The 26420-nt window shown below is 46.7% G+C and overlaps 1 protein-coding gene across 1 annotated transcript in view; it reads left to right on the plus strand.

Moving 5' to 3' along the window:
- The window catches only part of ABCC11 (ATP binding cassette subfamily C member 11), a 66152-nt gene that overhangs the window by 33109 nt on the left and 6623 nt on the right, over positions 1–26420 (plus strand). Inside the window, exons 14-25 of the mRNA XM_004600969.2 lie at positions 3421–3624; positions 5730–5864; positions 5943–6036; positions 9381–9476; positions 10313–10416; positions 13583–13780; positions 17101–17327; positions 17434–17571; positions 18982–19168; positions 21959–22048; positions 23641–23830; positions 25736–25895. Coding sequence (XP_004601026.2) covers positions 3421–3624; positions 5730–5864; positions 5943–6036; positions 9381–9476; positions 10313–10416; positions 13583–13780; positions 17101–17327; positions 17434–17571; positions 18982–19168; positions 21959–22048; positions 23641–23830; positions 25736–25895 — 1823 coding nt within the window. The remainder of the gene's footprint in view (positions 1–3420; positions 3625–5729; positions 5865–5942; positions 6037–9380; positions 9477–10312; positions 10417–13582; positions 13781–17100; positions 17328–17433; positions 17572–18981; positions 19169–21958; positions 22049–23640; positions 23831–25735; positions 25896–26420) is intronic.

The following is a 26420-nucleotide window of genomic DNA, read 5'->3' on the forward strand; positions in this document are numbered from 1 at the left end:
ATAATTTCTAGTGGGCGCAGGGCTTGTGGGGGGAGGGAGAGGTGCCTGGGATCGAAACCATGTTGACGACATGTAAGGCAAGCATCCTACTGTACCTGTGTTATCATTCCACCATCCTGAATTTTCTCATTGTTAAAGAAAGGAATAGAGTCCACTTCTAAAAGGTAGTTCGATGTGAGAATTGAGTGCTAAATTTACATAAATCCTTGAACATAATAGCTGGCACTAAATATATTCAAGGTAAAAAAAAAACACATGCAATCAAAAAGTTAACACAGAAAGCATTTGCATGGAAAAATTTTAATTTGCTATTAGCCTGGAGGTGATTCTACAGAAACATTAAAATGAAAGGAGCAGCAAAATTAAACATATCCCTATGTTTATATTCCTTTATAACAATGAAGATTTACAAGTTACAAATTCTGTTTCTCAATGAAACAAAGTGAATATTCAAAGCAAAAAAAATAAAAGAAATGCCAGTTCTTCCTTTTGAAAACACCCTTCTGCCCACTGAGGAAAGAAAGCAGGTGCTCACTCAAAGTCAGAACTGGAAACAAGAGGCTCCCTTATCAACATGGAACAGGGAGAAGTTTCAAACTCTTCCTTCTGGAGCCAGACCAGAGATCCTGTGAAGACAAGACATTTTCCATTCATCCCCTTTCCTTTTATACTTACCCTGTCCACCATTCATTTGCTGGTGGGAAAATCAGCCATGTCCTACCATGGCAATTTGATTGCCCATTCCTGATAATTCACCATCTTCCACATCTTCAGAAATTTAACTATTAACAAGAATTCAGTGTCTTCAATTCACACAAGATCCTTGTAAGAGAAAAATAGATTTGTATCCTGGATTGTCCTCTAATAATAGCTCATGGGGCTGGAGCAATAGCACAGTGGGTAGGGCGTTTGCCTTGCATGCAGCCAACCTGGGTTCGATTCCTCTGTCCTTCTTGGAGTGTCTGGCAAGCTACCAAGAGTATTCTGCTTGCATGGCAGAGCCTGGCAAGCTACCCATGGCGTATGCAATATGCCAAAAACAGTAACAACAAGTCTCACAATGGAGATGTTACTGGTGCCCGCTTGAACAAATTGATGAACAATGGGCTGACAGTGCTACAGTGCTACAATAATAGCTCACGAGTCTTCTGAGCACTAACTATATAAATGCAATATCTCGAATGTCCAGGTGAGCCTCCTGGGAAGCCTAGGGGACCAGTTCAGTTATTTTGATATCCTTTTATTTTATTAATTCTTTTCTTTGTTTTGGTTTTGGGTAACACCTGGTGGCAATCAGGGATTGCTTTTGATTCTACACTCAGGGATCATTCCTAGTGGAGATCAGGGGACCATAAGGGATTCTGAGGACTGAACCCAGGTTGATTACATGCCAGGCAAGTGTCCTACCGGCTGTAATATCTCTCTAGTACCTTGTTCTTTCCTCAAAGACTGTAGGTCCTGGAGGGCAGTTGCCATGCTTATTTTATTCATGGATGTCTCTTAAGTAGGAAGACCATAGTCTGTTGTGTAAAATGGAACCAACAATAGTATTGACCTTATCCAATTGCTTTGAGAAAGTGGTTTGCTGCATACCCAGCGTAGAGTAGCCATTAGCCTCTTTTCCTAAGAGCTGGATAGTCGTTTAGTAAGTATTTGCTGAAAGAGTACCAACGTGGGAAACTGGGCCAGACCAAGCAATAGATCCTGGGCTTCACAGTGATGAAATGGAGGCAGAGTAGTAGTGGCAGAGGTGACTTTGCCTTTCAAATGCAGCTTCTTCTCTATGGGGAGCTCAGGAGTTTATGGTACCATAGGACCTGAGACCTACTGGTTCTCAAAGCCTAGCTGAGTACTGAACTGGTCAGCAGTGCCTGGATAGTGATTTGGCAAGAAGCAGCAACATGCTGCCAGAGACCCATGGGCCATGCTGCCTGGCACAAGGGGTCTTGTAAGGTGCTTCCCCACCCTGCAGCACTATCACCTTTCCCAGAATCATGGGTCTGACCTGGTTGAGCCTTTGTGTAAATCGTGATGTGCATAGTCTTTGGCCACCCAGTGGATGGTCCCAGCAAGTGGACAGCTATGGTCAGTGGAGATCTAAAGCCAGAGTAGAATGAAAGACAGGGCTGTATATGAAAATATGCTCCACATCATTAATCATCAGGGAGATGCAAATCAAAACAACAATGAGATATCGTCTCACACCACAGAGACTAACACACATTCAAAAGAAGAAAAGCAACCAGTGCTGGCGTGGATGTGTGGGAAAAGAGACACTCTTTCACTGTTGGTGGGAATGCCAACTGGTCCAGCTTTTCTGGAAAAAAAATATGGATATTCCTTCAAAAACTAGAAATTGAGCTTCCATATGACCCTGCAATACCACTTCTGGGAATATATCTCGACGGTGTAAAACAGCACAGTAGAAATGACATCTGTATCTGTATGTTCATTGCAGCACTGTTCACAATAGCCAGAATCTGGATACAATTGGAGTGTCTGAGAACAGACATCTGGTTAAAGAAACTTTGGTACTTCTACACAATGGAATACTATCCAGCTATTAGGAGAAATGAAGTCATGAAATTTGCTTATAAGTGGATGGACATGGAGAGTATCACGCTAGGTGAAATGAGTCAGAAAGAAAGGGACAGACATGGAAAGACTGCACTCATTTGTGAAATATAAAATAACATAATATGAGACTGACACCCAAGGACAGTAGACACAAGGGCCAGGAATAGTGCCCCATAGTTGACAGCCTGCCTCATGAGCTGGGGGAGAAGTCAGCTGGAATGGAGAAGGGATCACTAAGATAATGATGGTTGAAAGAATCGTTTGGGATGGGAGATGTGTGCTGAAAGTAGATAAAGAACCAAACATGATAACCTCTCAGTATTTGTATTGCAGACCATAGTGCCCAAAAGTAGAGAGAGAGTATGGGAGAAGTTGTCTGCCATGGAGGCGGGGGGGAGGTGAGGAAGGAGGGGTATACTGGGAACATTGGTGGTGGAGAATATGCACTGGTGGAGGGATGGGTGTTTGATCATTGTATGATTGAAACCCAAACATGAAAGCTTGTAACTGTATTTCACGGTGATTCAACAATAAATTTTTTTTTAAAAGAAAGACAGGGTTGTTTCTTGGAAAGCATGATTACTGTTATTATCTAAGTGACTAAAGGTTTAATAGATTTAGAAATACTGTGTCTAATCATGTGCTCTAAAATTTTAGTGGATGATCAGTTCTTTTTCATTCTCTACTAAACAAATTTTGAAAAAAAATTTAAATTCTAGGGGAAACTAATTGTGAGGTGTCCAGGAGTGTAGCAAGGGGTTCAGCTTGCCCCTCCTGACTGGCTTGATCTCTCCAGGTTGAGCCCATCCTCTAGACTTCTAACCTCTGGCTGCCTCTCTACAGATTGGGGAGCGGGGCATCAATATCTCCGGGGGGCAGAAGCAGCGGGTCAGCCTGGCCCGCGCTGTCTACTCAGATCGTGACATCTTACTGCTGGATGATCCCCTGTCAGCGGTGGACGCACATGTGGGGAAGCACATCTTTGAGCAGTGCATTAAGAAGATGCTGCAGGGAAAGACAGTGGTCCTGGTTACCCACCAGCTGCAGGTGACCATGCTTCTGGGCCCCTGACCACACTGATATATAATGTAGACCCCCCCAAAGTCACCACTTCAGGGTGCCATTCAGAAACAAAAGCCCTTTCAGCTCAGCATCAATCCCCCCAAAACTTGAGGTCCTTTATAAAGAACTCAGTTTTCCTTTGGCACCTTTACTCCTGGTGAGAGTCCTGTGGCTAAAATTAACCATTTTTAATTGTTTTTTCCCACACTCAGTAATACTCAGGCTGACTCCTGGCCCTGGGTTCAGAGATTGCTCTTGCTGGAGCTCAGGGGACCTTATGCGGTGCTGGGGATTGAACTGTGGCTGGCCACATGCAAGGCAAGCTTTTTGCCTCCTATCATGGCTCTCTGACCCCATAAAAAATGAATTTTTTTTTTTTGCTTTTTGGGTCACACCGACAATGCACAGAGGTTACCTCCTGGCTTTGCACTCAAGAATTACTCCTGGAGCTGCTCAGGGGACCATATGGGATCCTGAGAATCGAACCTGGGTTGGCCGCGTGCAAGGCAAACACCCTATCTGCTGTGCTATTGCTTCAGCTCCAAAAAAATAAAATTTTAAGGTTTCTTTTATCTTCAAAATTTCATGTAAACTCCTTTTAAATTTATACACAAAACAAAAAATGCCAGAGAATAATAATATTCAAATGTCATATTCTCGGATCAAGTGCAGTGGCCATGCATGGCACTCCCACTCACAGGGTCTTTCCATCATCATCATCACCATCATTTCTTCTTTTATGTTGATCTTATATTTGTTGGCATTAAACATAAGAAAGTTTAGAAGACAATTCAAATGAAAGCCCATGAAAGTATCTATCCCTCACACAAAATAAACACTTATCTCTCAAATTTTACTCCTGCTTGCTCCCTCCTGCTCTTCTCACATGGAGAGGTATGAAGATTTGCTCATTGCTCCCAGTCGTGCCTTCATACCTGTACAACATTTGTCTGATACTTTAGACATGATAGAATTTCCTTCTGCATTTAAAATTTTTTGTGTAATTGATATTTTATCTTCTGGGTCATTTGACAATTTACCCATTTCACTCATATACCTGGGTTCTTCCACAAAGATGGGTGTTCTACTGAATTTGCTCTGGTCTGTGTTCTTGGATAGATACCTGGATATACCAGAGTTCCTTTCCCAAGGATGTAGATTTTGATTGTTTTCTGTCTCATTTCTTACACAAATGCTTCAGTATACATCTTTTTTATGTGTGTTTTTGAACATGTTTGAAATATTTTTCAGGATAGAGATTTCAAGAGTTTGATTCATTGAAAGATTTCATTTTACTAGATGGTGTCAAATTGCTTTCTAAAGCAGTTAAGAATCTATGACCCCTACTTTCCTAATCTCACTCAACTTTTTTTTTTCCTATGCTGGGGATCAAAATCAAGGCCTCACACACACAAGGCAAATACTGCTATTGAGGGGGCTGGAGCAATAGCACAGCAGGTAGGGCGTTTGCCTTGCAGGCGGCTGATGCGGGTTTGATTCCCAGCATTCCATATGGTCCCTGGAGCACTGCCAGGAGTAATTCCTGAGTGCACAAGCAATAAGTAACCCCTGTGCATCACTGGGTGTGACCCCAAAAGCCCAAAAAAAAAAAAACCCCAAAAATCCAAACACTGCTACTGACCTATGTCCCCATACCCCTGCCAACTTTGCATGACAGTTGCCTTTACCTTCAGTTTTCACTAGCAAGGGCTGATAATAGTTCAACCCACAAGGACTTTCCTCACATTTCCATTCTTGCAACTGCTACCATTTTAACACGTGATTTTATTTGGATTTAAAATTAACATTTACCTTTTTTGTTTGTTTGTTTGTTTGTTTGTTTGTTTTTGGTTTTTGGGTCACACCCAGCGATGCACAGGGGTTACTCCTGGCTCTTCACTCAGGAATTATCCCTGGTGGTGCTCAGGGGACCATATGGGATGCTGGGATTAGAACCCGGGTCGGCCGCGTGCAAGGCAAATGCCCTACCCGCTGTGCTATCGCTCCAGCCCCAACATTTACCTTTTGAATAATGAAGTCAAACATCAGTTTGTATGCTTACTGAACACCTTATTTGTTTAACTGTTCAGTATTTAGAGTTTTGTGACCAGATCATTTTGCTAGAAAATGGGAAAATCTGTGAAAAAGGAACTCATAATGAGCTACTGCAGAAACATGGGCGATACACCCAACTCATCCAGAAGACCTTCCAGGAATCCACACAGGTGATTGCTCTCCTTCATTCACCCTGGTGCTCCCCAGGGAGGAGTGCCTCCGTTTCAAGACATGTGCTTTCTTCCCAGGCCGAGATGAAGGACACATCAGGGAAAGCAGAGGAGCTGGTGGAAGCTCAGACGCAGACCAACTCCCAGGAGGAGCCTGCCAAGGAGACTTCTGGTAATGAGTCGCAGGCAGGGAAGAATGTCTGTGTCTGCTGCATTCTCCAGAGTCCTGGCATTGTCTCCACAGCCCAGCCTGGTCTCTTTTCTTCCTATTTAGTCACCTGAACATCTCACACATAGCTTACATGTGCAAGTAGGGCTACGGGGGTGTGCACGTGTGCATTGTGTTGTCCCAGTGTTCTGAAGGATTCTGAAAATGAGTGCTGTTGGCAACATAGTTGAGCTTGTGGAGCAGAGTCAGGATGGAGGACAGCTTCAGCTTGGGGTGGCACATATGAAAAGCTTGGCAAGACTTCTGGACATTCATTCATTCCCCATATGTTGAGAGTAAAGGTATTGGAATAAGAATTGAATTTGGTCAATCCCTGAAGTCCAGTAAGTCCTGTCCTTGCTTTCTTTCTGAACAGAAATATTTATACTTTTTAAAGAAGGCAAGCTCTATATTTGAATCTCAGCTCTGCTGCTTAAAAATAACTACTGTGTAAACTTGAGCAAGCAGCTTTACTTTATTTTTCTAATTTTAAAATTCTACAATCTTTTAAAAATTTTATTAAAACACGATGATTTACATAGCTGGATTTTAGACATACTATGTTCCAGCACCAATCCCAACACCAGAGTCTTTTTCCCTCCACCAGGGTTCCCAGGTTCCCTCTCAGCCTCTCCCTTGCTCCCATCTGCACCTTGACAGGCATATATGTTTTTTTTTAATAAGTTTTATTGGATAACAGGCACATTTTTAAATTGGGGGTTGTTGAAGTTTGAATCCCTTGTTTTCAGTATAGCTATCCAAACCAGTCTGGCTTAGTCTAGCTCTGGTTTGGATAGCTATACCTCTCTTCTACACCAACCATGTACTTGAATCCCTTTGATTCCCGTTTTTCCCATTGCTTTCCATCTGTTCCTTCCCCACTCGATTTCTTTCCTTCTCTGTTATTCTCCTCCCTACCCTTTGGGGTCAAGGGTGATCCAGGCATCCCTACTTTAAAACATAAGCAACTTAATTTTGACAATGCTTACATTTCTGGATTCTAGCGGAAATGAATGAGCTCAGGGGTAGAAAAGCCCCAGCACCACACCTGCCCCATTCACATCACCCAAAGCGTTTTTCAGGTGCAACGATTAGAAACTGATCTGGGTGAAAAAATAATTTATTGGCACAAAAGGAGGCAGATCACAGAATGAAACGAAAAGTTCGAAGCAGGCCACAGTTACTGGGTTCTAGGGAGCAGAAACAAGTGCAGAATCTTTTTGAAAAATAGATGTTCCAAATTATTCCCATCTTAGTGAATTTCCTCAAGATTCAAGTTCAGGCAGAGAGATTTGTTCCCTGTGGTGGGGAGGGGACTTGGATGTTGTTATTAGATGTAAAGTGTCAGTCAGAAACACCCCATGGACCCCCTATGCTGCTGCTTGTGATTGCTGTCATTGTCATTGGCAGTGTCTTCTGGTATCTCTAGGCAAGACTTCTAGGCTGGTATGAAAGCTGTTGTTGTCAAGGTTTGTCTCAAAAACAATACAGCAAACTTTTATAGGACAGTTGTCAAGGAGGAGGCATGAAAGTAAAGTGATTGGCCTGAGGTTGCACAGCATTGTGGTGATAATTCTGTTTCTAAAATTATTTTATCATTATTCATAATAAAAAATTATTTTATTATTATTTGTAATGGAATCACCACGAATCACAAAGTTACAAGGTTATTCATGACTGGGTTTCAGGTGTACAATGTTCCAACACTGATCTCTTTGCCTATGTTTGCTTCCCTTCACCTATTTCTCCAGTTTCTCTTCCTCTCCTCAGCCTGCCTCTAAAAGTGATGGCACTTTTTTCCTTTTTTTGTTCCTTTTATACGCTATAGTTTACAATAATGTTACAGGTAGGATATCATGCGTATCACTTTACCTGCTTTCAGAACTCATTCCTTGTCCAGAGTGATCACTTCCCTCTATCATTGTCGTAGGGGTCGCTTCCCTGTCCTATCACCCTTCTCTACAGTGACAAGTTTCACACTAAAGACCAGTTCTCCTGCTCTTTATTTCTTTTGCCTTTGGACATTAGTTATTTCCCTATGTCTCTTCCTATTCCGCATAAGAATTAGGTCATTCTCTTTGTCCCCCTTCCTTGGATTATTTCTCTCAGCATCATACTCTTCATATATATCCTAACATGTGTCACAAATTGAATGACTTCATCTTTTCCTACAGTCAAGTAGTATTCCACTGTGTATACATACCATAGCTTATTATCCAATCAACTATTCTTGGGCATTTGGGCTATTTCCAGGTATGATGATAATTCTGGAATCCAAGTTTTCTGGAATTAGGTTGTCGCTTTCTTCATTTTCTTTGTTGCTGCAATTGAACACAAGTTCTGGTACTTTTCATTCAAAGGCCAGACACAAGATGCAAGAGTTAGAGATAGTGTTGTGGGTACCACACTTGCCTTGCATGCAGCTGGTCCTGGTTTATCCCTGGCATCTCTGAGCACTCGGGAGTAGGGCCTGAGTGCTGCCAGGTGTAGCCCATGCCCCAAAAAGTTAATGCAGGAAAAAAGAGTTGATTTAAGGGCTAGCAATTTGAGAAGATGGTAGATTTGTCACTCTCAAACCATCTTCCTCTGTTTGGAGCTAAGGGGTAAAATAAGGTTGTTTGGGGAAATAGATTAGAAGAAATTTGTGTTTATTGAAGGAGGATGAGAGAATTCTGTCTTGATGCCATTTGGACTGGCCTCTATGGTCAGTGGATCCTTGGAGGATAATGTCTGTTCCTTGTGATCTGATCAATAGATCATCTTTCTCCAGGTTCTGCACACTGACCTTGAAGAGTCCTCTCAGGGGGCCCGTCGTTGACACTTCTCCCAGGGAGAGGGGAGTCCTTGAGCATGAAAAGCTCCAGGAGTGTTCTCAGAGGCCCCCACTCCCCGCCAATCCATAACTAGATCAAATTCAACATCAAACACACAGCAACAGCTCGGGCAAAGTCTCAGGGGAAAGAGGTTATAGAAGCGTCTATTCGAGGAGCAGATGGAGTCTAATTCTTGCTCACTTACAAGTCTCACTTAAACCATCAAGGTCATGGGAACCCTCGGGCCCCTAGGACTTATTGACTGGTGGGAATGGACCTTCTTTATAGACTGTGGCATTCAGGTCAAAGATTATTTTCAGCAGAGGCTCCATGGAAAACAGGCTTACGGAGTCAGGGGTGGTTGGGGCACTACAGCTTCAGGAAAAAATGGGGAAAAGGCTGGGAGCTAGGGCAGAAGGCATGGCAAAGAGATGTCAGGACCCTGGAGGAAAAGCAGGTGATGAGGACAGACCATTTGTCTCTTTCCTTATTCAGACCCAGGGATAGAAAATAAGATCATAAAGGAGGAGTACATAGAAGAAGGGCTCCTGAAGTGCAGTGTCTATCACCACTACATCCAGGCAGCTGGAGGTAAGCTCTGCCAGGCCAGGCCAGGTGAGGCCTGGGACTCTCTGACTAGCTCTGCTCTTAGCGGGATCTGAATGTAAACGTGAGGTCATGAGAGGTACCAAGGAATTAAGTCATCCAAGGGCTTACCTTGAGCATCAACCACACACCATCACACTAACTCTTCCTTTAAAGACAGCGCCACATTTGGGAATTCCATAAAATCAGGAACAGGAATTTCTGTTTTCTGTTTTTTTTTTCTTTTTGGGTCACACCCAGTGATACACAGGGGTTACTCCTGGCTCTGCACTCAGGAATTACTCCTGGCGGTGCACAGGGGACCATGTGGGATGCTGGGAATCAAACCCGGGTTGGCCGCATGCAAGGCAAATGCCCTACCCGCTGTGCTATTGCTCCAGCTCCAGGCACAGGAATTTCTAACTCAGAAATTATGCCTGTTTTGATGACAGTGCCTACCTCAGAGCACATACTAGTACTTACTACACGAAAGTGGTTACTGTCATTTTAAGAATGGCACCTCAGGACCTGCACGAAAGGAATTACCTTCTCCAGAATGTCGCTATGCGCCAACATCCTGGCTGGGGGATGCTGGCACCTGTTTACTTGTTTTATCTTCTGAGCACCCCAGTGCCGCCAACAGCATTTGTGGGTCTGGGATGCACAGGTTGTGTTGGTTACCTGGCACCTCACCAGGGTCACAGAGCTTGTTAGTAGTGGCGGCGGGATTCCAGCCCAGGGAGCACAATCCTCCCTCTTTTCTCAGGACTGATGGGGTTCTGGGAGGTCTTGGAGTTGTGGGGCCCTTCTGATGGCACTGAGCATTTTCCTCCCCTCCCCAGGTTACTTGGTCTTTATGATGATTTTCCTTCTCATGCTGCTGGTCGTCTTCCTCACAATCTTCCACTTCTGGTGGCTGAGCTACTGGTTGGCGCAGGGCTCCGGGGTGAGTGTTGGGTGGGAGTGGGGTGTCTCTGTCCCTGTTGGAATGGGTGGCTTTTGTCTCTTCAGGACTCCAAGAGTTAGAGCACAGGCAGCAGACCCTCCCAATGCTGCCACGGGAGCTTGAGAGAGCCCCTGTGAAGGCCGGAAGTGGGGTCCTTGCTGGCTCTGGCTCTCTGAGTTCAGCCAGAAAAAAAAATAGGGTCATACCTAGTACTGTTTGTGATTGGGGGTGTGGGAATGTGAGCAAGGTCAGTCCTGAGTGCTTGGAGGCCACCAGAGTCTGCCTACATTTCCTGGCTATGAATCTTGATAAAACCATGAGCTTTCTGTCCTCAGAAAGTCCCCAGGAGTGTGACAGCTATTTTAGTGGCCTTCTCACTTTGCTTTAATAAAATTTTTCCTCTGCACTTCTTGGGGACCAGAAGGCTGCACTATTGGTAAGTGTACTGGGCGTGAAAGCCGGAGAACTGAAAAACACATCTCTGATCTCCTGCGCAGAGAGGTGATGTGGGTGTCCTAAAGGAAGACCAGGGAAAGGGTATGTATGCTCAGGGATGCTCAGGGAAGGGGACAAAGGAAAATGTAAATGCCAGTTGCTCTGATGCAGGCAGCTGTGGCAGGGAGGAATCTGTCCTCCCCATATCCCTGGGAGATCAGGGTTCCGGCTTTCATGCCTGAGGATTCCATTTCCAAGGAAAAGTGGCTTCCTAGGTCCTGGTGAAAGACCCCTCTGCCTCCCCACATCGTAAGAGATGCATATTCACACGGTGAGCTTTTACAGGAAGTGCTCTAGGAGGAGAGCAGGGAATAATTCTCAGAACAAATGGTAAATTCTTCCGTCAGGTAAAGAAGGTAGTTCCAGGGCTGGTGTGTGTGTGTGTGGCGGGGGGGCTGTGGGGGGGCTATACTACAGGCAGCTTGAAGCCATGCTAGTTCTGTTTAGTAGTCTCTGCAGGGACTTTGATGATGCAATTCCGTATCAAAAAGTTCTGTCAATCACAGTATACCAGGTTCCTTGATTCCTTGGGACGTAGGTGTCACTGTCCACATTCTACATATGCAGGAGCAGTGCTCAGAGAGGATCAAGAACCTACCCTAGACTTGAACTTGGCACTTGGAATGCAAGCCAGGATTTTCCATTGCCCCGTTTGATTAACTTCTGTGTCATGAGTCAGGCAGAACTTGGTCAGCAGAACAGAAGCCATGTTAAGTGTTTGGGACTTCCAAAGAGTTCATCTTGGAATTTGAGGCCACATACCCTTGGAAGGGGCAAAGAGGACAACTCTGGGACCTCAGTGGCAGAGCAGGAGGCAGCTGGTTGCATGCCCCAGGCTTCACACACCTGTCTGGCCACCAGCTTGCAGTGCTTCTCATTCAACTTTTAGATTGCTAGGTATGGGGGGGGAGGAGGGAGTTTGATTCCCTGTGGTGCTCTCTAACCTGAGACACTGCTGGCAGGGAGTAGTAACTGGGTCCAAAGATTTTTTTGCCTGGCAGTGGGTAGTGTGAAAGGCTAAGATGATGGGGGATGAAACTCTAGAACACTTTTATTTAAAAATATTATTTATTAGTTAAATGTTAAGGATGTAGGGCCACAGTAGACTATTGCTCAGGGCTTACTCCTGACTCTGCTCAAGGATTAGTCTGGGTAGTGCTCAGAGAATTCTGTGGATCAAACTTTGAAGGCAAATGACCTCACCTCCTGCACTATCTCTATGCCCCCTGTAGCACCCATCTCTAACACGATAATGACGTGTTTTATTCAACTGTTTTCCATCATGAAGAAAGGCCAGCGAGATAGTACAGGGATTAGGGCATGTGCCTTCAAACCTGGTTTGAATCCCCGGCATGACATGATCACCCTGAACACTGCCAGGGATCAGGGGTGAGTCATGAGCACTGCTAGGTGCTTTTCCGTGGAGCCCCAAACCCAAGGAAAAGAGAAAGAAACAGACACAGCCTTCATGGGACACAGGTGCAGAGAAGCAGGAGCAAGGGGATGGTGACTTGCAGGGGAGACTGGGGTGTCGTCACAGATCAGTTAGACTTATGCTACAGTGTTTTAGGGACAGAGATGGGGGAGGCAATACTCTAGGCCTTGGGGAGGGAAAGGAAGGCGAATGCAAAACCACTAAACAAACAGAAATAGGTCGGTGTAAGGGATTCACTTATACCATCTACGGAGCCTTTTCTTGGCCTGGAAAGTGGACACTCTGGGAGTTAAAAAAAATAGCAATAACTGCCTCCCTCCTGCCTCCTCATTGATTTCCTATCTTTGCACATAAGAGTTTACTTTCCCTTCACAGCAATTTCCCAGTTCTTCACACACCTATAATTCACTTCAATGCTCACTCTAGCTCATAGGTCAGGAGCTCAGTGAGCTTGGACCCCTAGTCAAGGAATCAGTCCTACATTTCAGATGGTGACAGGTTCTGATCTCCTGCTTTTTTTTTTTTTTAGCTGAATAGCAATACAGGGGTGGGGGTTTCCCGTGATCCCCGGCTGAGGTTTGGTAACTTTCCAGGATAGCCTGCAGAACTGAGGGAAACCCTTCCACTGGCTTATTATAAGGGGAATAGAAATAACAGGTGAAGAAGTGACATCTAGGAGGGTTAGAAGTAGATCTTTGGACCTCCTGGCTTTATGCATGGCCATCACTAATGATGCCGGAGGATGGGGATGATGAGGCTGGAAGGTCCAAGCTTCTATACATGGCTACTTCTTCTTTTTTTTAAAAATTTTAAAAATTTTTTTATGCCACCCCTGGAAACTCACAGGGCTTACTCCTGGCTCTGCACTCAGGAATTACTCCTGGCAGTGCTTGGGGGACCATATGGGATGCTGGGGATCAAATCTGGGTCGGCCGTGTGCGAGGCAATTGCCCTACCTGCTGTACTATCGCTCCAGCCCGAACACGGCTGCTTCTTGCTGGTGATCAGCTCTCTCCCCACAAGCACACTTACATGGCCTGGAGTCTCAAAGGGGCTTAGGAGGCTTGGTGTTTGGTCCTAGAACAGAAACAAAAGCAAATAGAACAAAAAGCTGCTCCTCATACCCCATGACTCAGGAGGAAACTCCTGATGTTTGGGGAATCTCTGTGCCAGAGACGGGGGGGAAAGACCACGTGTATTTTGTTTCAAACTATCTGTCCTGTTTTTTTCTCGAAGACCAACAGCAGCAGAGAGAGCAACAGGACCACCGTGGAGCCTGGGGACATACTGGACAATCCTCAGCTGCCCTTTTACCAAATGGTGTATGGCCTCATTGCTGTGGTCCTCCTGTGTGTGGGATTCTGTTTCTCTATCCTATACACCAAGGTCACCAGGAGGGCATCCACAGTTTTGCACAATAAACTCTTCCGAAAGGTAGGGTCCAGGCACTGGGCATGGTCCCAGACTAAATCTTGGTCTTGCTTACCTGACTTTATTAATAGATTGGGGTGTGTGTGTGTGTGTGTGTGTGTGTGTGTGTGTGTGTGTGTGTGTGTAGGGGGGAGCAGTTTCTAGCTTATAGAAAATTGAGTGCAAACATTATAGAGATTATCATAAACTCTACATTCTCTCATCCAGTTTGCAGCAAGAAGCAAGATTTTCATCTACTTTTAGATGAGCCCTATTCTATGTGTGTCTATTTTTACTTTTAGGATGCCTTTTTTTCAAGGAGATGGCTCCATAGGCTGGGGATATGCAGGAGCCCTGGCTTCAATCCCCAGAACTAGGAAACCAGTGCACCACCAGGTGCAGGACAAAATCAAAATCAAATTAAAACTACAAAACAAAAACAAAACAGGGTTTTGGTTAAATTAAATTGGTTTTGGTCAACAAGTCATGGTTAAATTCTTCCCATAAGACTGTACCGCATGTTATCACAATAGAATCATCACTACAAGTCTTTGGTGTTCCTTAGTGAAAATAGGCCTATCTGTAGAAAGTAATCACTAGAGCACTATAGCACTGTCATCCCATTGCTCATCTATTTGCTCCAGTGGGCACCAGTAACATCTCCATTGTGAGACTTGTTACTGTTTTTGGCATAGCGAATATGCCACGGGGAGCTTGCCAGGCTCTGCTGTGTGGGTGGGATACTCTCTGTAGCTTGCCGAGTTCTCTGAGAGGGACAAAGGAATCAAACCCGGGTCGGCCGCATGCAAGGTAAACGCCCTACCCACTGTGCTATCACTCCAGCCTAATAGGTACATTTAATTAGGGAACTAAGGTACATTTAATTAGGGAACATTCAATTGGCTATGATGGTGATTTACAAAACTAGAAATGCATTCCCTAAGATTAGAAATATTGGGATAAAATGCAGTGAAAGTATTACAATTTTGCTTATTTTACAGTTCAGTAAAATTAAATTTAGAAACTGTGCAGCTGGAGTACTGGTTGTAACAGTTAAATTTTCTGAATGCTTTCAGAAAATAAAAATCTCATTTCATTTGTGCTCCTAAGTAAAAATTTTGTACTATTATTATTTTACACGTGACAAAAATAAGTCTCAGAGAGGAGATGCAGCCTATTCAAGCCACACCTTAGTTAAGTGACAATACCTTATTATGTTACTCTGTCCCAAGAAGCACATGTAAACAGTTATCTTAAAAAATATAAGTAATTAGGGGCTGGAGCAATAGCACAGCGGGTAGGGCGTTTGCCTTTCACGCGGCTGACCCGGGTCTGATTCCCAGCATCCCATATGGTCCCCCGAGCACCGTCAGGAGTAATTCCTGAGTGCATGAGCCAGGAGTAACCCCTGTGCATCGCCGGGTGTGACCCAAAAAGCAAAATATATATATATATATATATAAGTAATTAGAGCTGATATTAATGGAATAAATATCAGTGGCAAGGATTATCCTGAGTTCTTGCAGTGTGATTTCCTTCCTCCCTTTCTTTTCCCTCCCTGTCCCTCTCCCTATTCTCTTTACATCTCTCCTTTCCCACTTCTTTCCCTTACTTTCTCTTTCCTTCTTTTTTCCATTATTATTATTTTTTTGCCTTTTTGGAGTTACACCTTGGTGATGCTCAGGGGTTACTCCTGGCTCACGAATTACTCACAAATTACGCCTGTCAGTGCACAGGGAACCATATGGGAAACCGGGGATTGAATTTGGGTCAGCTGCATGCAAGGCAAACAACCTACCTGCGGTACTATTGCTCCAGTCCTGCCTTCCTCTTTCTTATCTCCCTTCCCTTCCTTTTTAAAATAATGACTGGGCGCTGGAGCAATAGCACCGCGGGTAGGGTGTTTGCCTTGCACGCGGCTGACCCGGGTTCAATTCCTAGCATCCCATATGGTCCCCTGAGCACAGCCAGGGGTAATTCCTGAGTGCAGAGCCAGGAATAACCCCTGTGCATCTCCCGGTGTGACCCAAAAAGAAAAATAAATAAAAATAATGACTTTATTTAAAATATAATTCACATATCATAAAACTTATTCTTTTAAATTGCACAACTCAGAGGGTTGGTTTTTTTTTTTTTGGCATAAATGCAGATCTGTGCAATCCTCACCATAACTCTCAAAAGCAACACTACTACCTCCTTTTTAATAAATAAGAATATTGAGACTCAAAGAGGTTAAATAAATTGCCCAAAGTCACACAGCAGCAGGTAGAGGAGAATCCAGGCAGCACACGAGTCCAGCAGATGGTTTCTGGGACTCAGGTTTTTATTGTTTTGTTCAGTTCTTTCAATGTATTCCAGAGGTACATTTTCTCTCCTTCACGTTGGTGAGATAGGTTTATAAACATAGCTATTGTCCAAAATCACTGCCACTGTCACTGTCATCCCGTTGTTCATCGATTTGCTCGAGTGGGCACCAGTAATGTCTCCATTTGTCCCAGCCCTGAGATTTTAGCAGTCTCTCCTTACTCGTCCTTCCAAATGGTGCCATACTGGAGGTTCTTTCAGGGGCAGGGGAATGAGATCCGTTATTGTTACTGTATTTGGCACACCAAATATGCCACAGGTAGCTGCCAAGCTCTGCGGTGTGGATGGGATACTCTCGGTAGCTTTCTGGACTCTCTGAGAGGGACAGAGAATGTATATAAGAGAATACAAGCAAGTATGTTAAAACCAAACACATGTGTGCTGCTTTAGGTTTATCTGTGGGCTAGACTATAAGAGGTCAGGGAGCTTTATAGTCTCTGGATCCTGGCCGTTGGTGGGATTACATGGCGCCAGGGGGCAGTTTGAGGGTGTGACTGCGAAACTACTGGAAAGTGGGGGATCTGGGTGGAGGAGGCCGAGTCCTGGTCTGAGCAGGCGTGGAGATCCCAGCCCCAGATCCCGAATACTTGGGTTCCTCTGTTGGTTCCTTCATGTGTGAGGCTTGTCTGAGTGTATGGAGAGTGGCCCTGAGCATGGCTGTGCCTAGGTTCTGGAGGTTTTCGGCTGCCAGGGCTCTGCTTAGGGCGGGGAGGGAAACTCAACCTGCCCCTCTCTGAGGGGTCCGGTAGGGACAGCCTGGGTGCAGGGGACTCTGCCAAATTATCCAAAATAAAATGTTAAAATGAGGCAGAGATCTAAAAATTCTTAAAGACAGTCACTTTGCCTATGTGTCCTTCTCTATCCCCTCTTGCTGTCCCCTGAGCTGGCATCCTACAGCTCTTCAGAGCCCGGAGGTAACTGGCTGCTTCCATCAAGATCTGCCTCTGTTCTCATGCTCTGGATCGCTTCTATCCCCACAGGTTTTCCGCTGTCCCATGAGTTTCTTTGACACCACCCAAACAGGCCAACTCCTGAACTGCTTTGCTGGGTACCTGGATGAGGCGGACCAGTTCTTGCCTATAGTTGCAGAGCAGAGCCTGCTCCTGTCTTTGGTGGTGGTTGGCGTCGTGCTGATTACCAGCCTGCTCTCTCTCTATACCCTGTTGATAGCAGCTATCATCATCATCATTTCTTACATTTATTATACGTGAGTGAGTTTTTTTTTTCTTCCTGCCTGTCTTTGTGACTTGGTGTGTGAGGCCAGTAGGCCTGGGGCTGGGTGGCCTCTGTCATTCATTCTTACCCTCATGCAGGATGTTCAGGAGGGTCATCAATATGTTCAAGAGACTGTTCAACTACAGCTCCTCCCCTATTTGCTCCCACATCCTCAGCTCTCTGCAAGGCCTGAGCTCCATCCACGTCTATGGGAAAATTGAAGATTTTATCAGCAGGTGAGTCCTGCCAATACATTGATGGATGATGGTCTGCGGGGGTGGTGGGGGGCAGGAGGGGAGAAAGTACACCCCCCTGCACATTACATCATATCCAGAGGTTTGGAGAGAATATTGTCTTATTCCATTTATTTCTTGGTGTCTCTGAAACCCCATCTGTAAGATGATGCTAATAATAAAACATTAAGTGATAAAGATTATGTGGTAAGGCTTAAAGATATGTGGGTGTTACACACAGCTACTGATATAATTAATAATAAAGAGGTACTCCTGTGTCAGAACTGCCTGCATGACTTATTTTTTTTCACTTCCAACAGGTGTCAAATTTTAATAAAATAATAAGGGACAATAGTTTCTAAAGAGCAGATTCATAGGATTCCCTTCTAAATGTTTGCTGAAACAAACAAACAAAAATAACCTCTAAACTTGTTGCTGAGACTTAATTGCCTGATCTAATGTCCTTATAAATATGAGCTAGGGACCAGGAGTTAGGAGTATAGAGTTCAGGTGTATCCCTGACACCACATGGTCCCCCAATGTCGCTGAATGAAGACGTGGAGGACCTTAACCAATGCCTGGTGTAGTCTCTGAAGACCAGAAGCATCTCTGGGTGGCCTGGGTAATTCCCAGCACTGCAGGGCCTGAGCTTGCATCCTTAGGCTCTTGCTCAGAGCTGTCTCCTAGTTGACTGAGAACTGCCAGTGGGCCCATGAGCCTCTTGAGAACTGTTTGGGAGGTCCCTTCAAAAGTCAAGCAAACACGATCTTTGCTGAGCTACAGTCAGGAGAAGCAAGGATTGCCAAGGCACATATTTTCCAACGATGCAGGTTGAATAGGATAGGAGGGCACAGGAGAGGAAGTGACAAGAGGTCATGGGAGTTCAGGGGGAATGAGAAGATCTGAAGCCGAGGAATTCAGGGAAGGCTTTGGCAAGAGGTAGATTCTGAGCTGACCTAGAAGCCTGGTGGAATTTGGGTGTGGGAGTTGCTCTGAGCATTCTGTTACTGGGACTATTGAATGAACCATGGCCCAGTTCTCTCTGTGGCATTAGGTGTACCCAGAAACCATACAGTCAACAGGACTCAGCAGATCCTGGAGCAATTCGTTCAGTGGACACTCAGACCCCTGGGTGCTTAGCTATTTTGGGTATAGCTGAGGTGGGTGGGTTTTGGAGGGTTCACTTCCCTTCACTCACAAATCCTGCCATTCATTCACTCCCACAGCTGGATTCAAGTCACTAAACCCACGTTCAGGGTACAGACAGGGGGTGGACTGGGGGTAAAAAATCCCCCAAAGAAAGCCAGATTCTGCTGGTGGGCATGGGAGCTTACTGGGGGGACAGCGAGGGCTACGTGAAGAAATGCTGGTGAGGTGTATCCTCATGACCTCAGGTGGTTCTTTCTTTCTTAGATTCCAAATGCTTGTCGACACACAGAACAGCTACCTGGTGATGTTTCTGTGCTCTGCACGCTGGGTGGCACTGAGGACAGAGTTCATGACCAACCTAGTGACCTTGGCTATAGCCTTGTTTGTGTCTTTTGGCATTTCTTCTGCCCCCAGTTCCTATAGAGCCCTGACTATCAGCCTCGTGCTACAGGTGAGTGAGGACCTCAGACCACCAGGCTCTGCTTTCCTGTCCTTACCTGTGACTTGTGAGCGTGTGGGACTATGGGTGTGTGTGTGTTGGGGGGGGGGTTAGGGGGAGGTGTCTGTCTATGGACTCTACACTTTGGGTTTGACCATCTGCATCTAACATACCATGTCCTTTGCTTTCAGCATCCTGCTGTTGTGCTCTCTTCCCTTCTTTCAGCTCTCAGCCGGGAAGTCTATGTTGCAAGTCTATGTTCCACAGGATTGGAATGCTGGCATTGAAGGGGAGTCCACACAGCAGAGTCTAACCTTTTATTGTGCAGATGGGGAAACTGAGTCAGGGGGAGGTGTTACTGACACTGCACAGATAGCAGTGTTAGTAGCAGAAGCATGCTCAGAGGTTGACCTCTCAGTTTCCTGGCCAGTGTTTTTTCATGTAGTTGCTCCTACCCTAATGTGGGGGTTACAATGACCCTGGGGAGGCTGTTAAAAAGGCAAGTGCTGGGGCCGAGAAGTGGCCCCCTTCTGAGGACATGTGAGGACCTGAAATTCATCCTCTTGCCTTAGGTCTGCTGGGTACAGCTCCCGGGAAAGAGAAAGGGTGGGTGCCTTGGCCCTGGGGCAGGGCTTTGCAGACTGTGTGAGGCTTGGCCCTGTGCCCAGCTCCAGGCTGGGTGGCTTGTATCACCCACCCCATGGGGCTGACACTGACTGAGGCTGACACTGAGTGTGATTGAAGGGATTCAGAGGCAGGCCTTGGTGGGGTGGGGCCTGGGAATGTGTGTTCCAAAAAGACCCTGGGGGGTCTCCTCCCCACACTTCCTCGAATCCAGCCTTTGGACGGGTGGAGCAGGGTTAACGGCTTGAGGTTCTGGCTCACTGTCCACTGAGCAGGCAGAGGTCAGCACTGTAGCAACCTCGGGGAAATCTGGCGGCATGAGTTCTAGGACACCCCTTCCCCAGAGGCTGTCCATTCACTGTCCTCTCCAGGGCTGTGGCTTCCTCCCTAAGTGGATTGTGATCTTGTGCCCCTTCATCTCCCACAGTGCTAAAAACATTCTGTTGAGCACCAAAAGAAGGGTTGTGAGCCCCTACAGCAGGCACCAGTACACTCATGCAAGGACCCCACGCCCCACACCCCCATCATGATGTCTGTGTGTGCAGGACCCTGAGGGATGGCTGCATGACCGCAGGTCACACCCAGGCTGCCCCAGTGCACCTTGGCCTTTCATTGGCTGCCCTGGCTGGGTGCTGGGCTGGTGCTGGCTGACTTCTCACCACGTTCCACAGAGATACAGCTAAGTGGCCAGCCTGCAGGCGCCAAGAATATGTGACTTGGTCCTGCATGTTCCAAATGGATTTTGCCCATTAACTTTGTGAACCTCCTTGCAACCCTCCTTTATGGGATTTCTCATTTGTCCGAAGGAGATAAACCATCGCCTTGGAGGAATGTGTGTGCATGTGAGGGTGAACTGCAAGCCTAGAATAGCCCTGGGCTCCGTGTAAACGCTTGATAAATGGTAGCTATTACTGTGTGTGGCTTACAGCTACAAAATTCGGGCTTCAGGGGTTGAAGCAACCTACACGTACTCCCACAGCTAGTAAGAGCCAGCTTGGTCCCTAGTGGGGCATGTTCATCCTCGCTCTCTTTTTCACTCATGCAACACACTTATACACATGAACACACATGCAGACATCAGCGAGGAATTTCTCTCAAGCCTTCTGAAGTTCCGGGGAGAGGTGCCAAGTCCAAGTCTCCTTGGTAACTGCTCCAAGCAGGCGAGGGGGCAAAGCTCAGGGGTAAGGTCGGTCTGTGCTTGTCCTGTGGGTTGCCTGCCGGAGGCTCATCTCTCCCAGGGCACAATGTATGCACACAGGCACTGCTCAGAGTTCTCTCCAGCTCATCTTTGTTTTTGGAAAAAAGCAAAAACTCTGACCTCTGACCTTGTTTCAAAACACTTGTGTGTTCCTGCTTTTTTTTTTCTCTCAGTGTTGGCTACCTGTTTGACAACTCAGCTCTAGCCTGAGTCACATCCCTGGGGCCCTGCCCCCAACCAAATGAGAGCTTTTCTCATGGCACTGCCTTGCTCAGAAGTTGCCAGGGCTTACCCCTTGTACTATGACTGCAGTCTAACTTCCTTTCTTTCTATGCAAGAAACCTAAACTGTATTTCTGGCTCCCTGGATCTGGTCCTGTAACCCCCAGGGGTATTCCTCTATTGCTCTTTTCTGCTTAAAGTCGCACCAGACCTCGGATACTGCACGCACTTGCAAGGATGTTATGTCCAAGCTCAGGGCCCAGAAAGACATACAGAGCGTCCTTCGTGTGGGACAGTGTTGGTGGGATCCTCAGAAGGGGACTTGGGGGATGGAGGCAACTGACACATTCATATTCAGAAGAACATTGTGGCCTGAGAAGTGACTGAGAGGGAAGGTGGGAGTGGCCCTAGTAGTTTTCATGAGCCTTGAGAGCTCAAGCCTTTTTTTTTCTTTTTTTTTGGGGGGGGGGGAGGGTCACACCCGGCAGTGCTCAGGAGTTACAGCTCTGCACTCAGGAATTACTCCTGGCGGTGCTTTGGGAACCATATGGGATGCTGGAAATCGAACCCGGGAAAGCCATGTGCAAGGCAAATGCCCTACCCGCTGTGCTCTTACTCCAGCCCGACAGCTCAAGCCTTCTCCACCTCTTTACTTCTCCACCTTCTATTGCTTCTCCACCTCCCTGTGCTTCTCCATCTCCTGTGGCTCTTCCACCTCTTATTGCTTCTCCACTTCCTAGTATTTCTCCTTTGTTTCAGCTGGCATCTAACTTCCAGGCTGCTGTCAGGATTAGTTCGGAGACAGAAGCGTACTTCACAAGTGTGGAGAAGATGCTGCAGTACATGAAGGTGGGTCACAGGCCTGAGGCGGATGGTGGGGAGATTCGGAAGGGTGGGGTTCAGCCCCGAGACCTCAGCAAGTAACAGCACCCTGGGGGACCCCAGACTTTCCCAGGATCCAGGCCCTTCCTCTATATCTGCCTCAGACCTGTGTGCTTTTAATCTTGCTGATTCCAAGCTCAACTCTACCCAGAGGCCCATTCTGGGTCATTCCTCATGACATTCCTGAATATTGGAGGATGATAATATGCCATTTCAAGAAATTAGGCATTTGTCTAATAATAATAATGATAGTGATCGTTATTCCACCTGTTCATGTCATCATACAGAATTTGGAGCAAACTCACCTGTGCTCATATCCAAACTGCCTTGTGCGAGCTTATACGGACCTCTGTCCCCCATCTCTGCAATGGGAAAGATAATATAGTTTCATCTTCACTGAGTTTTGACCAAGTTTCCAGGGCCTGGTTCTTTGAAAGGCTTAGAGAGATGAAGTGTTATGACAGAGCCTTTTCTAGGAGTTGCCCATAGTGCCATGCCATTGATTCACTAGATTATCTCACAGGATCACCGAAGTTTTGAGAAGATTATTGAATGAATATTCCCATTCTCTTTTTTGTTTGTTTGTTTTTGTTTTTGCTTTTTGGGTCACACCTGGCGATGCACAGGTCTTACTCCTGGCTCTTGCACTCAGGAATCACCCCTTGCGGTGCTCAGGGGACCATATGGGATGCTGGGAATCGAACCCGGGTCGGCCGCATGCAAGGCAAACGTCCTATCCGCTGTGCTATTGCTCCAGCCCCATATTCCCATTTTCTAAAAGAGTAAACGGAGACCTTGCTGGGCGGGGCATCTGGCTTAGAATAACACAGGGCTGCAGAGTGCAGGAAGGTCAGGTGCCCTGCGCCCATCCGCTTAGTGGCATCCGAGAAACATGTACTTTGATTGCAGCAGGTGGTGAGCTGTGTGCAGAGGGAGCTGGACCCTGACCGAGTTGCCACCCACCGCCTTAGTGCTCTGAACTCCCCAGAACTGGCTGTGCTTGCTGTAGAGCCCTGGCTTTGTGGACGGCAGACCCGGGGGTGAATCCCTATGTGTCAGCTCCTCAGCTGTGTCCCCTGCTGTGTCCTCCTTCACAAGTCATTTCTCATGCTTGTGCCTCTGCTTCCACTCCTATGAAAGGCACCTCAAAATGCCTGCTTCTTGGGATGAGAATAGAGAGGGGGGTACCTCTGTACCAGGGCTCTTGGCATTAAAACATCTCCCCCCACCCCAAGAGCTAGTTCTGCTGCCCTCATTGTTATCATTCCAGATTCTGCTTTTCTAGAACCCCACACTGTAAACCAGAAAAACATTCTATGTTAATAGCAAGTGGGGGGCCTAGCTCTGTGTGTTCTTACTCTTTGTGGGGGGGAGCGTAAAATTGGGTAAATTTCAGTGGCACGGGGGCTGGCACCGTGTGGGATACTATTTTAATCATGCTGCTTGGCCTGGTTCAGGGTAGCTGGGGTGGGTTTATATCTCCACACAGTAGGAGGGCAGTGGGTCAGCAGGCGATGGGCAGAGATTAATAATTTCCTTTTTTTTTCTTTAAAAACAAGGGCTGTGTCCCTGAGGCTCCTTTACATGTGGAAGGTGCGAGTTGTCCCCCTGGGTGGCCCCAATGTGGAGAAATCACATTTCAGGATTACCAGATGAAATACAGAGAGAACACACCTGTGGTCCTCAGAGACATCAACCTGAAGATCCGGGGGCAAGAAGTGGTGGGCATCGTGGGAAGGACGGGCTCTGGTGAGCTGAGTGCACTGGGTAGACCCTCTCTTTGCCTTTGCCTCTGGGAATCGGAGCTCTTTTTGGGGAGGGTGGATTTAGAGGAGGTGGCTTAGCTACCTACTGGACCTGTGGCAGACAGCAGGGATTCTGGTGGAGAGGAAAATATTTAACATTTTTTTTGTCAGAAGGAATATTTTAATAGCTTTCCTTCTAGGAAATATTTTTAACTTATTAAAATTAAATTATTTATTTAATTTATTTTAATTAAATTAATTGTAGCACAGCGGGTAGGGCATTGCCTTGCATGTGGCCGACCCTGGTTGATTCCTCTGTCCCTCTCGGAGAACCTGGTAAGCTACTGAGAGTATCCCGCCTGCACGGCAGAGCCTGGCAAGCTATCTGTGTATTCGATATGCCAAAAACAGTAACAACAAGTCTCACAATGGAGATGTTACTGGTGCCCGCTTGAGCAAATTGATGAGCAATGGGATGACAGTGACAGTAAATTTAATTTATTAATTTTTTAAAAAAGCTGTTCATGATTGAATTTCAGTCATACAGTATTCCAACACCCATCCCTCCACCAGTGTATATTTCCCAGTACCAGTGTCCCCAGGATCCCTCCCATCACCCCTTACCCCCTCCCCCTGCCTGCCTCTATGATAGGCACTTCTCTCTCTCTCTCTCTGTCTCTTCCTCTCTCTCTCCTTTTGGGCACTGTGGATCGCAGGATATTTAATATTTAACAAGCGTTAGATGAGGGATTAAGTGAGGGACTTGCAGGTGGTGGTGGATTCCCTGGAGCATCTAGATGGCTTCAGTAAAATAGAGCACCAGGTGAGTGGCCTGGCTCCGGGGCCAGCATCTGAGCTGAGATGGGAAGGGAGGCAGGTGCAAGGAGAAGCCTTTAGGCCCTGCACAATTTCTGTGCCAGGAATGAAATCCGGACTCTGGCTGCCCCACCCTGCTCCCTGCACCTCTTTGATTGGGCTCCTCTTGTCCATGTCCCTCCCCTTCCTCTTTTCTTCCCTCCCACATCCGGTGGGGAGAGAATGTGAGAGTCACCGCCCTCTCCCTCTTTGCACTGCTCATAGACCCCTTCTTTGCCCCCTTCAGGGGTGCTTCTTAGCTCTCTTATGCCCCCAGACTGTCCCCACATGCCAGAGATGTCCCCACCCACCCAGGTTGCCCTCCACTCCCCCCATGACCATCCCCTTAGCGGGTCGCACCTCCTCAGAGCCCAGCATCGTGAGGCGAACTCCAAGCATGATTAGGGTGTTCTTCCCTTTCTCCTGGCCTGAGCTGACCTGACGGATGGGGTCTGACACAGAGGAGCTCTCCAGCTACTTCCTTAGCAGGTCCTGAGAACGCCTCCTGCCTGTCAAACAGTGGGGCACAAGGTCCACGAGGCCCAGCTTCACCCGCCCTGACTTCATCATTCAGAGCTGAGGTTGAAAAGGCGAAAACCTTGGGGTTAGAAAGTGAAACGGGTCTGGGAAGAGAAGGGCAGTGTGGCCTCTGCAGAGCACTCCGCTTGCTGCAGGAAGATTCCGTCTCAGCTCGGCTTGGTGCCGGGAAAGGGGACCAGCACTGCTGGTTTTATTGAGTTTCAATAAAACCCAAAAGTTGAGAAGCCCAAAATCTGAATTGGGGACGGTGGTGCCAGGGATCTTCGCCTATTTTCAAACGCAGGCAAAGAATTAGAAAAAAAAAAATTAACGGTGGTACTGCAGGAAGACCTGGAAGGTCTTACTTGAACCCTGTGCTCTGTAGACTGTAAGGAAGTCTCTTGAGGTTTGGGTGTCTTGGGGTGCGACACTCCAGCTCCTTTCTGTCCTCTCCGGGAGCACGATGAGCAAGGCTGGGCCTGTACTGTCCCCGTGCAGACTCAGGAAGTTGTGCTCCCTTGTTCCTGCCCAACAGGGAAGTCCTCCCTGGGCGTAGCCATCTTCCGCCTAGCAGAGCCTCTGGCCGGCCGGATTCTCATTGACGGCGTGGACATCTGTAGCATTGGCCTGGAGGACCTGCGCTCCAAGCTCTCAGTCATCCCTCAGGATCCCATCTTGCTCTCGGGAACCATCAGGCAAGTGTCGGGGTGCCTGTTTGGGTTGCCTTTAGCTGGCTTTGGGCCTGTGCATGATCTCTGCTCCTCTCGTCTCTCCTGGGCCATTCTGGCCAACGTGGTCCCTTGAGCGAGGCTCTGATCAGACAAAGCAACACCTAAAGCTTTTTGCAGAAAAACAACTAATGGAATGGGTCAGAGTTGAGTTCCCAGTGAAGCATTTGCATGGTGGTTTGCATAGGCCCAGCTCTTTTTTTTTCTTAATTTTATAAAATAGATCATAATATTTGATTACATTTAATATTCAAACACCAGTGCCACCGCTAGACACCTTTCCACCACCATATTTCGGGTGTTTACATCCTGTACCCCAATCCCTGCCCTAAAGCAGAACCAAAATTATGCAATATTTCCCTCTAAGGTTGGTTGCCTTCTACTTTGAATCCTATCAAAAGTGGCATGGTACTCTTGGAGTATGTATGGGTAGAATGTGTCCTGTGAAGTGTCGAGCGGCCGTGAATGCGGCTGTGCGGTCCAGGAAAAGGT

The sequence above is a fragment of the Sorex araneus genome, chromosome 8, assembly GCF_027595985.1.
Source record: "Sorex araneus isolate mSorAra2 chromosome 8, mSorAra2.pri, whole genome shotgun sequence".
Taxonomy (NCBI): Eukaryota; Metazoa; Chordata; class Mammalia; order Eulipotyphla; family Soricidae; genus Sorex; species Sorex araneus.